This window comes from Mycteria americana, chromosome Z, assembly GCF_035582795.1.
Source record: "Mycteria americana isolate JAX WOST 10 ecotype Jacksonville Zoo and Gardens chromosome Z, USCA_MyAme_1.0, whole genome shotgun sequence".
Lineage (NCBI taxonomy): Eukaryota > Metazoa > Chordata > Aves > Ciconiiformes > Ciconiidae > Mycteria > Mycteria americana.
Window position 1 is genome coordinate 12660790 of NC_134396.1, and position 16389 is coordinate 12677178.

Sequence of the window (16389 nt, forward strand, 5' to 3'; positions counted from 1 at the left end):
TGCCAGGTTGGGTTTTCACTCAGACTTTCATTACCTCTGTTCTGCAGGTTGATGGTTCACTTTTGCTTCGCTGTCATTCATGACCTTGCTGACTTGATTTACTGTTTTCCTGTTGCCTTTGTCATCTCAATCAAAACTTCCTTATCTGCACTACCTGTAAAACTGGTAGTTAATTGGTTTGTAAAATTTTACAAATTGTAAAATTCAGATCCTAAGAGAGACTGGTCTTTGATTCTGTATGTGTAAATCTCCTTGAGTATCATCTCCTCAATCCTCCCCCACCCCCCTTTCGTTGTAACAGTTCTTATATGCTTCATTTTAAAGTATTTTGAGTACATGCTTGTGAATGTAGGTATAAAGTAACTTTTTAAACCTTTTTTTTCAACCTTGACTAAGTCCCATACTCTTCTAAAGAAGCAATCTCAGCTTGCTATAATTGAATTGTTTTCTTGCTGCAGTTTTTATGAAGATAGAATTGCTGACATTTTCTGTTAAATTTTTAGCTTCTCAGGTTGTTGAATCAGTGAGGACCTTTACAACAAATGAAGAAGTGGTTGTGGAATGGATAGCCTCTGAACCAGAAGTAACCGAATATGTAGTTGAGTGGTATGAGGAAGTGGAGACGGATCCTTTTGGTAGATCATGGCAATACGTATCAAATTCTACACACTGGAAAAGTAACAAAAGTATGTTCATTTATCAGTTACAGCTGTAACAATGTACAGATATATATGTATTTATGTATATTTATTTATAGGTAGACTGAAAAGAAAAAACAAGGATGAACTCATCCAGCTTTCCTCAGACCATTTAAAAAAATAACAGTAGTATTACGTGCATTATTGAAATCTTTGCATGTAATTTAATAGCAATTTTAACTCTCTCAAATTTTCATGCAATGTGCAAGATGGTGTTTGCTCCCATATAAGATTAGGCAACACCTTTCATGTTTAAGCACTTCTGTGGCTTGATCTTATGCCACATAAAATCTTGCTCATGTCTTGCTCATGTCTTACGAATCTTCAGTAGGGAGACCTATGACAGATGTACACTATTTTAGCAGAGAAATCTAGAACCAGAAAAATGAATTTGAAGATGGGAAAGGTCATGTGCCTTCATGTGTGTTAGAGAGCAAGAAACCTGAGAGAGGATTTGAGCGAGAATTCCACTTCAAAACAAGCAAGTGGAGTTACTGGTCAGTCTGGCATGTTAAGTATCACATTTGTATTATGACCTAAGGCATTTCTGAGAGGTTTCAGTGGCATTATGATGCACTGACAAATAGGTGAGGATCTACACACTTTTTTGTTTTAGAGGCTGTCTTTTTTTTTTTAACAAATAATCTCTCTAAGTAGTAATGTTTTGCCTATGTGTATGTAGTTTCAAGGAAAAACCAAATAATGTGCAGAGTTCACAGTTTTGCCTTTGCACATTGAATGTTGATGTGAATCTCATGCACATTACTTTTAGCTAATGAAATGCATCTGCTTTTCTTTATACATTTGGATTTTTTTTTAACAAACACATGAATAATGGTGAAAATATTAAATATAATATATGTAATATATGTGATAAGTGAATTTTGGATTATTAGTTCTTTGGTTCTCCATTAGTGAAATTAAATTTATCAAATTTGAAAGCAGTTCTTGTTCATATAAGGATCTTTCTGAATCCTACATCAAGAAAAAGAATTTCCGGAGTTTTCAGAGGACAAATACCCTGCATTTTCTAAACTGAAAAGGAACATTTGGTTCATTAATGATGAATATAGCTAGCTTGCCCATGAAATTTGTCTTACTGGCTCAGACAACAGTGATTTACATACTGTTTCTGTGCTACAGTAAAACAAATTAAACAAAAATCTGCTTGAAGGAAAATTCAAGAGCAGTTTTGTACACGTTGAACTGAGATGGGTGAGTCTTGAGTCTTATGCTGAAAATTGCACTATTTCAGCAATTTACTATGAGGAACAAATGCTGTTTATAGCTGTTCTCAATATATAAAAAAACCAACTTTCCTCCTCAGCATTATTGGGAGATCGTTGTTTACCCTAAGCACAAGTCACATTAGAAATGCCAAGGCAAATTCAGACTTACTGTTATTTGGGCCTGATTCTGGCATTCTTTTGTGGAGTTATCTTAAGGACGACGTGGGCCATCATAACTTTTGCTGGGTTGCAATAGGTTTAAGGGACTGAAAAAGCAGCAGAGAGCTGATACAATGCAGGGATCTGTCAATAGCCATTATTCTTGCTGAACAAGCTGCAGAGCTTGAGGAGGAATGGTCTAGGAAACCCTGTACAGTGGTTTCATCCCACAGGATGTAAAGCAACAGATGTGTCCTCTCAGAGTTGATGAGAGTCGCTTGTAAGTAGCGGGTGCACCCTGTTGATTACTTGGCTGCTAGATTGTTCAGAGTTCAAAACTTCATTTCCAGAAGCTTGAACTATGTCTTGAAACATAAAATTCTACTGCAGAGGTTTCACTTGTACAATTGTACTTTTGAGTCAAGCTGGTTAGAAGCAGATCTGCAGTTGGCATAACTGGAACATCAATGTAGAGTTAAGAGCTGAGGCTCCATTGTGCCTTTTAAGCTGTTTGGTGCATGAGACAAAACTCTTCTGCAGAGCAGTAAATCTAAAGATATGTGAAATTAAAAATATTCCTAGAAGTATCATTTTATACTGGTTATTTGAAAATAAAAACTTCCTTCAAAACTGTAAACTGTTACTAGATTAATAAGTGGCTTTGTATAGAGAAGCTGTGTAAGGCTGAAGTATAATTACCCATTCAAAATATTTCTAGTGAAAAATGAGTCAGAAACCAAGTGCTCTTATGAATACTACTGAATAAAATCCATTGCGTTAAGGTCAGTAATGAGCATTCGAGGCAATAAGCATATATTGTGCTTGCTAAAAAGTTGAAGAACATAGAGGTCTGTAACAGTATATTTAGAACTGCACTGTGATTTATTCTACTTTCATTGTATTAATTTCACACAGAGAATTGTATGTAAATATTCCTTTTTTTCCTTTACAGAAAACTTTAAACCATTTATATGCTATAACATCTCAGTGTATCCTCTCTATGGAAATGAAGTAGCAGCTCCGTATTCCATACAAACGTATATTCAAGAAAAAAGTACGTATTTTAAACCAATAATGTTGTGAAAGGTGTGTTGTAGTCTGTCTCTGAAGGTGTATTATCTTTGAGCAGTTTGGTACTGGCATTACTGAAAGAGAAATGCAGATGCTGAAAAAAAGCAGGATTTGGGCTTCCTGATTTCTGTTCGTAGATCAGCTATTGAATTGTTCAGTAAAGAAAATTTGTATCTTGTGATACAGGTACATTGCTGCTTGAATCCACTAATTTGTTGTAAAGTTTACGTACTGTATACAAAGCACTTTGGAAAGAGTATAGCCACATACATGAAACAGTTCTTTAAACTGGCTCTCTCTTAAATGTTACAGCTCATTTAGATATATAATTAGACTTCAATGCTTGACTACATTTACCAGTCCCAATATATGAGGAAATTCTACTCACAGAATAAAACAGATGGTTTGACAAGCTTGCTTTTTGTTAAATTTTATAATGTAACAAAATATTTGCAGTCCTGCATATAAAAAATGGTAAGAAGCCATGACGTTTGCAATTGGATAGAAACCATGGATGAAATAGTGTTTTGGGGGCAGAGGGGAGGAAGGTTTCTGTATTTGTAGAAGTTTAATGTGAATTCAGTGATTTATACAGCCAGCTATAACAATGTAGTTTACTGGTAATTTTAAGATTTCAGGTGAAAATGTCAATTTGCGTGTGTGCATATATAGGTCTACGCAGGTGTGCGATCACACATACTACAATGTGCTGCTAAACAGCATTAATTACTAGGAGAAGGTAATGGAGTGTTGTATGTTTGAGTAATACTTACTAGCACAATTAGAACTTTGTTTCGAGTGCTTTCCTGTTTATAGGGAGCTGTGACAGTATTAAAGGTTGTCAGAGAATGAGAAGGAAGATATTTGTTTTAAAACTGAAGCACAGAGAACTCTTGGTTCAAAGTCACGAGCAACGCACACGAGGTTGTGTTGCATAAGTAGAAAGACCGTCTAATGTAATGGGAAAGACTGGGCGTGCTGGAGGCCCCAGCTGGATCTCAGCTCAGCCAGAGATGTCCTGTATACACAGTGACCTTGCACCTGAGTTCCCCCATGAGTGCATAAGGGTGTTTCACCTCTTGATCTCTGATGTTGTGAGGATAGAGCCTTTTGATGATCTTGAGGTATTTGGATGCAGTAACAGTGAGAACTATGCAAACGCCAGAATAGATGTGGGGAAGTATTATCAGAAGAAATCGCACATTAAAGACGGTGAGAAAAGTTAAGGGCTGTATCAGAGCACTAAGATGACATATTTACTTGTACATTTGTTGCCCTTAATGTTACTGGTATACGTGAAGTAACACAGATGGATAACATTAGGTTATCCTTAGACTATTTTACTAGTTTTTCTAATTTATAATGCTTCTGTGTAGAGCCATCAGAAGGACCTGTGGCTGACACAGGCATTCCTGGGAAAAATGAAGTTACAATAAAATGGAAGGAGATTTCAAAGGATAAAAGAAATGGATTTATCAGTAACTATACAATATTTTATAAACCTGAAGATGGAAAAGAATTGAGTAAGTATACATTAAACGTCAATGCTTTCAACAGGGTTATGACAATCTGCTGTCTGAAGATAGTTATTTTCATAGTTATTAGCACATATTGGTATTGTATGTTACAAATATGTCTGAAAATACTGGTACTAAAATGTGGCTTACATAAAGATTAAAAAATTTTTTAGGTTTAATTGAAATGATGGGGTATTCTAGTTAATAGTGCTTGCTTTAATACTACACATGTATTCTTGCTCAGTCTCTTTGTTCTGAACTTATTGTGTACAGCACTGCTTACTCTCAATGAATCTTTTTTACTATTAGTATTGTACTATCCATGGTAATATAGCCATGACTGTTGACCGCATCATCCTTTCTGCTTCTCAGATGCAAATCTCCAGGTGATAAATTTAGTCAGTGTATGGCAGCATTATCATTTCTCTTCCCTTTCCAGACCAGGATGGAAACCTGTATATAAGAGGCTCTTTGCAGATTGTTCTCTGTTAACAGTAAAAAAATTAAATTTGCAGGATAATGCCAAATTAGAGAGTATTATTTGTCAGATACTTGCTGTTTTCCCTTTTACATGTGTATTAGTCTCCCTCCATCTTCAAATCCCTCTTCCATTGTGACACATCTCTGAAGCCAATGGAAAAAAGTCATGACAGAAGTAGAGGAGCTAAAAATATATTGGAGAGTGATAGATCCTGTGCAAATTCATTAATTTGAACCTTGTTAGGGTTCAGTGAATTTATAAATTCCACGCATGTCCTTGGAAGGATGCCTTTCCCAAGCCCTCAGCTTCTGGAACTGTATGGTGGAAATTTTATTGTAAAATTATTTTTTACAGTCAGTTTTATAATACGAGCAAAATAGCACATGATGACCAGGAAGCTAAAATAAGCTGCCAAGAAATAGTTTCTTTGGACATAGTTTTTAGACTAATTTCTTCAAATGTGCTTGATTTTCTGTGCTTGGTATTGCTTTTCTGCTCTGGAGGCTGATAGCAGAACTTTTTGAGCATATTCTTAATCTCCTACCTCAGGAGTAGTACCCATACAAGGTGTCAGTATAATCCTATCTATGCAGAACTTCTCTAGCCTAAATCTCGGCAGAATCTTTTATGAGAAGTGTTTCGGAGACCTAAATTTGTTCTTCCTGTGTGGTTTATGAAGAATGCTGTTGGATCATTCAGTGCTTCAGAAATGATTCTTTTTCCTCCTTTGTTTTAGCCATCACCGTTAACAGACACCTAACATAATTTTTTTTAAAAAAAGATCTCAAACTTACAAATCTTGTGATGTGTTCAGTTGCTGCTGGATATCCAGTTCGGAGCCAGGGCAAGAGTGTTCTTGGTAATTTTAAAATTAGAAAGAGCAAGCTGGTTATTTCTGTCAGATTCAGTCCTCTACGTGCAATTTTTCTTGCCATGTTGGTTTCTGAGTAATTTAATGCTGACTGCTTTGTGCGGGGTCATCCTCAAGACATGCAGCCTCATGTTATGGAGCCATATGTCTCCATATTACTTCTAGCATAAAGCAGACAGTGCCCATTTTAGGGGTTCAGATGAGTTTCTTTAGGAAATTAGTTTTAAATAGCAACTCAAGGAAGTTAAATTTAAATGACAAAACCCTACTGTAGTGATGTTTTTTGAGGCTTCCCTGATGTCACATCTTTTTGATAAGAGTAGAACATGGAGTTTGTGACTGATGGCCTTTTAACTCTAGAACTTCACTTTCCCCTCCTTGATTGAAGAGGAACTCAGTTTGTTTAATCTCAGGGCATATTGCAGTATATCTCTTTCCTGAGTGTTTCTTGACTGAACTGAATGATGACGTGAGTTGGCTTTGACTTTATGCACCAGAAAATGTTTTAGTGACTTTAATTTCATAATATGAACATGCTTTTGTAGACATGTCTATAAACAATACTGTTTATAGACGTAGAATGTTATGATACGTGCCCTGCATAAAAAAATTCAAAAGTGAAGCACATCATACTAATTCCAGTAATGGAGAAGGTATTGGAAACATTGAGTTCTATTCAGAAAAGCATTTTGAAACTTGGAAAAAAAATCCTGTTGATTTTTGGCTTTCCTCTGACTTTATTGAGGTGGTATCCCAGTGCTGATAGATTGCATCCTTTTGGATGATCAGTGTCTAACTGCATGTACTAGAAATATAGTTAAATTTCACGAGCTGCAGAAGCTATTTTAAGTTCTTAATTTCTGAGCACAGGTTCCAGGAAATAAAGTTCTCAAAGCATGGATAAAATGAACTACAGGAGATCATAATTTGCATATCTTTAATATTAGCAAAAAAATGTGTATGTATTTTTAAAAGTAAATACATAATGGTTTGTTTTTTGCCCTAAACTTTTAAGTAGCATTGTTAAACATTGTTTGGTAATTTAAGTTTTCTCTCTCAAAGGACTGATAAAGGTGGTTTTGTATTTCCAGTTGTCTTCAAAATACTTTGTGATCTATCATTGTAAAAGATGCTAAATAAGTGTACAGTTCTCTGATATAACACTATTTTGTGTGTTTATGACATAAATCTTCTCCTAAAAAGATGAAACAGTGAACTCCGATGTTCTGCAATACAGACTGAAGTCCTTACAAGCTAATACACAATATACTGTCTATATCATGGCAAGCAATGAAGCTGGTGGAACCAGTGGAGAGCCCAAAACCTTCAAGACTTTGAAATTCAGTAAGTAATATTCCAGGTTAGTTATTACTATTGTAAAAACAGATTTGGGAGTAAGAAATATAGGACATTTTTGTTTAGGCATTTGTTAATTTCTTTTTTTTTTTTTTTTTTTTAATTATTGTTAAACAAAACAAGGAAGAATTACCAACACTAGCTGAATTTAACTCATTTTCACTGATCATCTCACAGGCTAAAACCTCAAGATTAGAAGTCAAACCCCCAAATCTTTATTTTGCTGTCGATAAAGCTGTGGAATACTATGGATGTTTGTGGGAGCAACAGTTTGTATGCTGTCAATTATGTGATGGTGTGCCTAACAGTTTATTAAAAAGCAGACATTTCCATCTGAGATACTACATTTAGAACAGCTGTGCATTGCATTGTATCTCTTCTGCTATATAAGCTTAACTATAAATGAGTGCACAGGTTGTGGTCAGTGTGTGTGGGGAAATATCTTTTCCTATTTCTTACTATTTATTTTAGCTAGATTTTACCAAGGAGGTTGGTATGATGGCTGCAGGTCAGAAGTTCAGACACTTCCTCATTTCTACTTCTGGAAGAATGTTGTCAATACATACATAAATTGTCACAGTGGTGGCCAAACTGAAATATGAAAAAGTGCATGAGCTATCCTTAAACTTGTCATGGGACTCGAAGCTGATTTATTTTTTGCCTGTAAATTCATCTGTTACCTTGCATTTAAGTAGCAAACTAAGTTAGACTATGCTGAGGTCTGGTCTCTATTGCTGTCAGTACCTACCTCTGGCAGGTACTTGAGAGCTCGCTCAGAAATCTATGCCCGGTTTCAGTCAGAGTAACTGTATTTTTTGTGTATTTAAAACCTATCTCCTGCATTGAATTTACTATTTATTTTGTAGTAACAGGTAGAAATGGCACTATATGGCAGTTTTAGGTGACTCTAAAACAACAGGTGCCCAGAGAGGTGGTAGACTCTTCATCCTAGGTGACTTTTAGAGGTTGGCTTGGTATGACCCTAAGCAACCTGATTCTAATTTCAAAGTTGGATGAAGTGACCTACAGATGCCCCTTCCAATCTGAATTATTGTGTGATTCTATTAAATAAAGGAAATTTTAAAATGCAATACATCTGTTCCTGAGAGATCCTGAGAACTCTCATCATGAGCTGCTTTTCTGGCTCAGTAACTGTGACTTGCTGGGTTCAAAATACTTGTCTTTTGACACATCATACAGTGAGCACCATACAGTATTCTGAGTAATTTTGGCTAGCTTTGACAGAGCTCTTTAGAATTGTGCTAATTAGGTGACTTGGATGTTGAAAATTAGCTGTATTAAGGGAATGCATGAAGAAATTATAAACTTCTGTGTTTTTTTTTTTTCTCCCCCCTAAAGATAAAGAAGATATTATTTTCATTGCTCTACCTGTTGGATTAAGCATGTTGTTTCTGTTAGGCCTTTGGATAACATGCATTTTGAAAAAACATGCGTGAGTACATTTTCTACCTTCTAAAACTGAAGGCAATCAGTTAATTTTAACTTGTAAAAGGCAAATTTTTATATATCTTATAAATGCTTTTGTTGGGTTCCAAACCAATGTCAAATTATGAAAATAAGCAATTGGAGTAACAAATAACTAGGTTATCTTGTAACTGCAGTTAATGTGCTATAGTCCAAAAATAAATATTAATTTTAGAAAGTGCAGTAGATCAGAACAAAAGAAATAGGAGAAACAGGTTTACATATCACCTATATCAGTTTATGGAAAACGCTACATGCCATTTGCAGTTCCATGGTCAATCAAGTGAGGGGAGCATACTTTAGGTCAGTTACTGAAAAGTTAATAATGCCAAAAATAAAGTTTCCCAGGCACTCTTAATATATCTGCTAGTACATCACTAGAACACATTTCACATAACTCCTATTGCTTATCTTAGCTACATTAATATTACTTTTGTTAGTTTGTGACGCTTCCCTTCAGCTGTAAAGAAGCCATAACGAACCTAGAAATTACATCATGTGAAAGCATTTGGATGCTTGATCCATGAGTATGGATCCATATCTATACATGATTCATAATCCTTATATCTGCTGTCACAGATGTCCTCTGCCAGATTTTAAATTGCTTCCTCAGAGCATGGGGATGCTATAACATCCCAAAGATGACTGTGAGGACTTTTTAAGGTTATAAAATGTGCTTTTCTTTAGCATGAAAAGTGACTGAGTTGTTTGGCTGAAGCTTAATAAGAAGGTTAAAAATCTTAACTGTTTTGGGGTGTTCTAAGCTATTAGAACCAAAATTGTTGTCATGCGAACCATCAGGTAATAAGTGTAGCTGAAGTAGTAATTATGATTTCCAACTCTTTTACATCTTTGTGCTGGTTTTGGCTGGGACAGTTAATTTTCTTCCTAGTAGCTGGTATAGTGCTGTGTTTTGGATTTAGTATGAGAATAATGTTGATAACACACTGATGTTTTGGCTGTTGCTAAGTGGTGTTTACACTGGTCAAGGACTTTTTTCAGCTTCCCATGCTCTGCCGGGTGCACAAGAAGCTGGGAGAGGGCACAGCCAGGACAGCTGATCCAAACTGGCCAAAGGGCTATTCCATACCATATGGCGTCATGCCCAGTATATAAAGTGGGGGGAGTTGGCTGGGTGGTAGCGATCGCTGCTCGGGGACTGGCTGGGCATCGGTTGGTGGGTGGTGAGCGGTTGTATAATTTTTTTTTTTTTTTTCTTTTTTCTTTCTCCCTCCCTTGGGTTTTGGTCCCCTCTCTCTCTTGTTGTTTTCCTTCTCATTACAATTCATGATTATTATTACTATTATTTTGTTCCAATTTTTAAACTGTTCTTATCTCAACCCACGAGTTTACTTTTGCTCTTCCGATTCTCTCCCCCATCCCACTGCGGGGGAGTGAGCGAGCGGCTGCGTGGTGCTTAGCTGCCGGCTGGGGCTAAACCACGACAATCTTCATCTGTGTTGTGTATTCTGAATTTTTACAATAGTAAGAAACTATATTTTGATTCTGGAGAATACTTGAGATGTTAGTTGAGTGTTTATATTCTTGTGTAGACCAAATTGCAATGTGGAAAGTCAAGCTATGGCCTGGTTTTCATTCAGTTATGTGTATACCCAGTATCAATGAGTGATTAATTTTGTTTCCTGTTTACTGCTCCATTGGACAGTTATAAGTGACAGTGCCAGTTAGCATCATTTATCTGCTGTTAATATAAGAACTCAGTATAGCTCTAGTGTGGTGTAGTGCTTGAGATGCTTTCCTAGAGCAAAGTTTACCTGAGGTGACTTTTCACTGAAGAGCCACCCTGAAACATGATCCCAATACGTTTTGTATACAGTGTTACTTTGGCATGCTATTATTTGATGTACTGTAAAAAAAAAACTTTTGTGCATTAGTAATTTTTCTGCAGTGTCTCTATAACCCAAGATTTTTACTTTTTGAGATCTTTTGTAATAAAAATTAATGCGAGGGAAAATTATTTTAATGAAAAAGATTGTGTTAATATAGGAAATACTTCCTTTGTGTAAGTTTGATATTTTAGGAGTATCTGGGCTTTCTGGAGATTTGTTAATTTTATTTTTAATAATCTATTTCTTTCATCATTTGACTAAAATTAATTTTTCAATGATAGGTTGAAAAAGGCTTGCTGGCCTGATATACCCAATCCTGCGGAGAGCATTGTAGTGGAGTGGCCTCTTGATGCATCTATGGTAATAATTGCAATTTTATGTATTAAAGAAGGGATCAAATGGAGAGAAGTCCTGCTCTGACAGTCATTTTATGACTAAATAAAAAACCTGTTGAGTTTCATTCTTCTGTTTAAGTGCTATACAATGCTTTTGATTGTATTTCAAACTGATGGAAAAGATGCCTCTTTATAAAGTATATTCATTTAATTATTGTATGATAATGAGAAATAATGTTTTGAAGTTATAAAGTGATTGGTGGACATGGTTTATTAAATAAAGTCAGTTAAATTTGCTCAGGTTATTGAGTCTACTGAGTCAGATTCCCACATCTGGATATCTCCTCCCTTCTCCACAAAAAATGTAGTGCAACATATAATAAGATTTGATTTATTATTGTACTAACATGTCTGTCTTTTTTTAATTGTTGGATACTTATTCCTTATGAAAGTTTTGATGTTTATTTGAATGAAGTGGAGTTTACATAGGATTAGGTTTACATAGAAAGTGTAATCTGTGGAGAATGGGATTTAAACTTTTGTCTGAAAAATGTCTGGTTAGAGTGGAAAAGATGGAAACAGTCCAAGCCTGATGCTGAGCCTTCATTGAAACTCCTTATTTCTGTGCACATTAGGCACAGAAAACCTAATGTGAAAGTGTTTAACAAATGGACAGAATAACATTGTCATTTTTAGTACTCATTCACATACAACTGCATCCCAGCTGAAACGCATATGAACTCTTTATTAATGCACTTTTAAAATTGAGTCAAACAGAGCTCAAATGGCAGTATTTTATATATTAAAAAAATAAATTAATACATTATCTTTCCCTATATAACTTTCCAATTTATCTCTTTGTACTGACAGAATAATTCATTTTTGAAGGGAGTGACATCTGAGGCTAAAACTATAGACTTTGAAGATGTAAGTGTTTTGGAACATTGCTTTCCTGAAGAAAGTCAGGAAGGATCACTGCTAATGAATTGTGAAAACCATGTTTCTGAATGTACTGATATTAATGCAAAAGGCATGATTAATGGAGAAAAAAAGATCCTGTATAATGAAGAAAATGAAGTAGCTAAATGTTTTTCACCATCCATGCCTTATATAATTACTGATCAAGATATCAGAAGTCAAATGCATTCAGCTTTGATACCAGTGAAAGAAATCCAACCCATAGAAATGCTGGAAGATGATTTATGTGAATCCCAACAGACTTCAGTTAAAAATGAAGACAATTATAATGAAGAAGTTTTAAAGCTGGAAGATTTCAGTGAAAAAGCAATGTTCAATCCGTACCTTAAAAATTCTGTTAAAACAAGGGAGTTTCTTATTTCTGAGAACTTGCCAGAACACAGTAAGAGTGAACCCAAAAGCCAGTCAACTGTCTTACCTCCTTTTCAACAAAATGTCGCGGGACAGTCCTATGTAACACTGGACATGTTTGGGCTGGCCACAGCTCATTAATGTGAGAAGACTTTCCTTTGTAAGTCCCCTTGTGAGATATATCTTGGCACTACTGCTCATATGTATTCGTATTAACTTGGCTGAGCTCAGTTAATTTAGATGAAAACACCCCCTTCCTTTGAACATCTCTGAAGTAATTTTTTGCACTGTGTTTATACCCATCAGGGTTCACTTTCAGTGTGGGGTGGGGGTTTTTTTGGTTGTTTTTTGTTTTTTTACCAGATAGATGTGCCAGTAGTGAGGCAAAGGAAGTAGCTTTTCTTATTTCTTCTTATTTCTCCCATATCATTCTGCTAAAACAAACTGTTCTTTACTGCGGTAGCATCCAGCAGTGAAAGCAGCTCACTGATTTCCCCCCAGGCAAGCAGTTCCCGTGGCTGAGCTCTGCTGGGGAAACGTGGACTGACTTGAACAGAGCCAGGATCTGCCGAACCCTTCCTTAAGTTATGTGGAGTAGAACTACTTTCCTGTTCTTATTTCCCTCAATTGTTTTGATATCTGGTTTTATGTATAGTGTTCCTCCTGTTTCGCAAATACTTGGTAGATGATTTCAGTAATTGTCTTTTTGCATCCTGGCTCTTGCATGAGTGATTTGGCTCATAGTTTCTCTGTCATTAATGAGAGGGTATTTGTTATGTGTATGCTATTGACCTACCTTCAGTTTGGAAAAGGTAGGGTTATACTGGCTTTGTTGCTTCCTTCCCTTTCTCTTGTGTTTTTAATCATCCTCTACATTTTTTGCTGCTCTTGTCTCTCCTGTTTGTTTGCTGCTTTTTAAAACTCTGTTTAGTGCAGGATATCTTCTTATCTTCCTTTGCCTCTAATTTATCGCAGTTTAAAACTGTGTTTCACAGTTGAGCTTTTGATATTTTGAACTGAAAAAAAAATTCAACTAAATACAGCATCTTGTGTTGGAATAAGCACTGAGTTTATATTTAGGAAATTATTTTTCTGGGAAGTATTGAAAAAACACTAAGTCTACAAAATATCCCCAGATAATGTCTGGTAACTGATTTAGGATTAGAGATTTCTACATGAAGGCTATGACTTTTGTCATTTGTTTTATGATTTTGATAAGTCATAGAACTACTTGTAGTTTCCATTTTATACAGCAGCAATTAAGCAGGAAACTCTCCATCACCCTAATTTTTTTTCAGAAGGAAAGAGGCTATTACTGTGAAATTCATACTGAAATATTTCATCTGTTAAATGACAGGTTAAAAAAAGAGATGGAGAGTCAACTCTTAAGTAAAGTGTGTTAAAAGGAGTGTTCAGTATGACACGTGTGGCATATAGTCATTTTAAGACTTTATTTTCGCAGTATTTAAAGGCTTGACATCGTCAATCTTGTTTGCACATAACTACACACTTCTTTAGGGGTGAAAAAGATATAGGAGTCATGGGGATAGAAAAAGGAGAGGCAAATGTGAATAGGAATAGAAAGCCTTTCCTCTCTGCGCAGGAAGAGGAGTGGAAGAATGGAAAATATATTGTCCAGCATGAATGAGAAGGCTGACCCTTACCCTGGATGTATTGGCTATTACTTGCATTGTGTTGAGGAAGACAGTTTACGTTGCATTGTGTTGGGGAACACAGGGTAAAGTTTGCATTTAGGCTTTTCATCTATAGCTTGGAAGCTGCTTTTACTTATAGCAATGTTTGTTTAGTTTCCAAGAAAGGATGAGAAAACAACTTCTGCAAATGTTCCTTGTACAGCAACACTAATTTCCACCCCCTCCGAGTTTGTTGTATCACTTCCCAACCACAGTGCTATAAGCCAAAATGTATGTATGTTCTTAAAAGCCCCTGCTTACTTAGATAAGTTATGCTCTGAAATGAGCATGGGACACGGCTTTGGCTGGGTCAATGCTCCTGCTGCTTCACTCACTGCTAGACTTCTTACTCACGGCTACATTGCCATTTCCTAGAGTTCAAAAGTCACTGACTCAGTCACAGCAGTTTCTTTTCCCCTTAAATCTCAGTATTTGTTTTAATATCACAAGATTTAAAAATACAGATTCAGAGATATTTTGGGGCCTGTCTAGGAATTGTTTAGCAGCCATATAAAAGCTGCATACTCTGAGTTGCATGGTTGAGTTAGGTAAAGACTAAAAATAATGCAGCCTTTAAGGGATCATTAGAAAGGGGAGGTTCTTGCTGGGTGGTTTGGGTAGGGTCTCCCTGTAACATCTCTTAGCTTCTGGAGGGTAGGTAATAACCTGCTTTTCCATCCCGTTTTATTTCCTTCTCTGTTGTTATTCTGCTTTTCTCTCCTCACTTCTGATTTCCTTGCCTGTTATTTTCTCTGAAAAACAGTAATGCAATAACTGGGCTCAGTACATCTCAGAAATTAGGGCTGCCTTTTGCCTGTGCTTTGGAATGCCAGCTTCTTGGAATGGGTTTGTTTTGCATTCAGAGTTGTACTCTTTCTGACCTTTGACAATTTGTCTTTCAAACTAATGCTGTGAACCATGAAAAAATAAAACTGAGAGCAAATGGAAAAGTTTTTGTCAATTTATACTAAATATACCATTTAGACATTTTAGCTTTTCATATTCATTTAGAAATTTGATCCTGTTTTGAGAGGGATCCACAAATAGATTGGGTATTTGGGCAGTTACTCCACTTTCATAATGTCAAGTGGCAACGGCAGGTTGGATATTATAATACTTTAACATTTTGGTACTTTTTTTTTATAGAACACCTGGTGTCCTTATTCCTAGAGAGTGGTTTTCCTAGTTTTCATTTCGTTTCACCATCACTGATCTGAAAAATGCCTACTTCTACCCCTCCTTAAAATGCAGAAAATTAATCTCTCAGGTATATGGGTCTTTGCAAGGTTACTAGAGATCAGCTTGTGGCATAACTTCAAGAAGATATTGATGCATCTTCACCGTTGTCATTCTTCTGTGTATCATACAAATCCTTTCTGACCTTAAGGCTTATGCCCTGTAAATTATGAATAGGTCATGTTTTTCACTTACCAGATTTTTAGCTAAATTAAATATTCAGTCTTTTGTTACCTGAGTTTATCTTTAACTCCCTAGAATTTTGAATTCTTTGAACAGGAATCCCACAAACTCTTTGATATAACAGAGTAACCTATTATAGGCATATTTTCCATACTACATAACCTATGGTATTTCTGTGTTTGTCATGCCCTTTACAATTGCCCAAATAGGGGGAAAAGGTATGTTAGTGGTTAATGCAGCGAAGAGAAGGAAGCTTTCTTCCTCCAGTTAGCACTCAATCCATCAGCACACGCTCCTCCAGAGATGATGTGATTGCTGCTGAACAGCTGCCATAGATGGACCAGCAAGGGGTCTGACCTAGCTGGTGCTATTTAGTGTTTATCTTGCCACAACGTGTATTTCATTACAGATAACATGTTGTCTTTTCCTATTCCTGAAAGAATGGTTTATTATAAACAGATCTCTCTTTTTGAGATGTTAGATGATAGATGTTTCAGCTTCTGTTCATGAGTGAGAACTTACTCAGAAGAGTTGCATCGCTAGTCCGAGTTTGGTATCTCATGCAGCAGAGGTGAATGTTTGCATGCAACAGAGCCCTAATCTGAGCAGAGGGGGCGTGTGTGGGACTTGCAGCTTCTATTTTTGCTTAGCAAATGGGCTCATGTCACCTTTGCAATCATTTCAACAGTCCTGCTACGATTCTTTTTTTACCAGTTTTGCACAGAGATGCCATAGGCTTCGTGTTTGTATGTTGCTTCGAGATTTAACACTGTAAGATGGGCAAAGGAGTCCAGGAATGTCCAGGAAGACATTCTTCAGGAAGGAAATCTTAAAGGCACAGGAGCAGGCCGTCCCCATGTGCCGAAAGACAAGGCAGCAGGAAAGATTAGTGGCC

General features: G+C 36.2%; 1 protein-coding gene across 1 annotated transcript in view; it reads left to right on the top strand.

Annotated features, from left to right (window-relative positions):
• IL31RA (interleukin 31 receptor A) overlaps positions 1-15040 on the top strand; it is a 41249-nt gene extending 26209 nt beyond the window's left edge. The window contains exons 10-16 of the mRNA XM_075526977.1: positions 504-686; positions 3039-3140; positions 4534-4680; positions 7230-7370; positions 8742-8835; positions 10999-11077; positions 11923-15040. Of these exons, the coding sequence (XP_075383092.1) occupies positions 504-686; positions 3039-3140; positions 4534-4680; positions 7230-7370; positions 8742-8835; positions 10999-11077; positions 11923-12522 (1346 nt within the window). The 3' untranslated portion in view covers positions 12523-15040. The remainder of the gene's footprint in view (positions 1-503; positions 687-3038; positions 3141-4533; positions 4681-7229; positions 7371-8741; positions 8836-10998; positions 11078-11922) is intronic.
• Positions 15041-16389: the final 1349 nt, after the last annotated feature.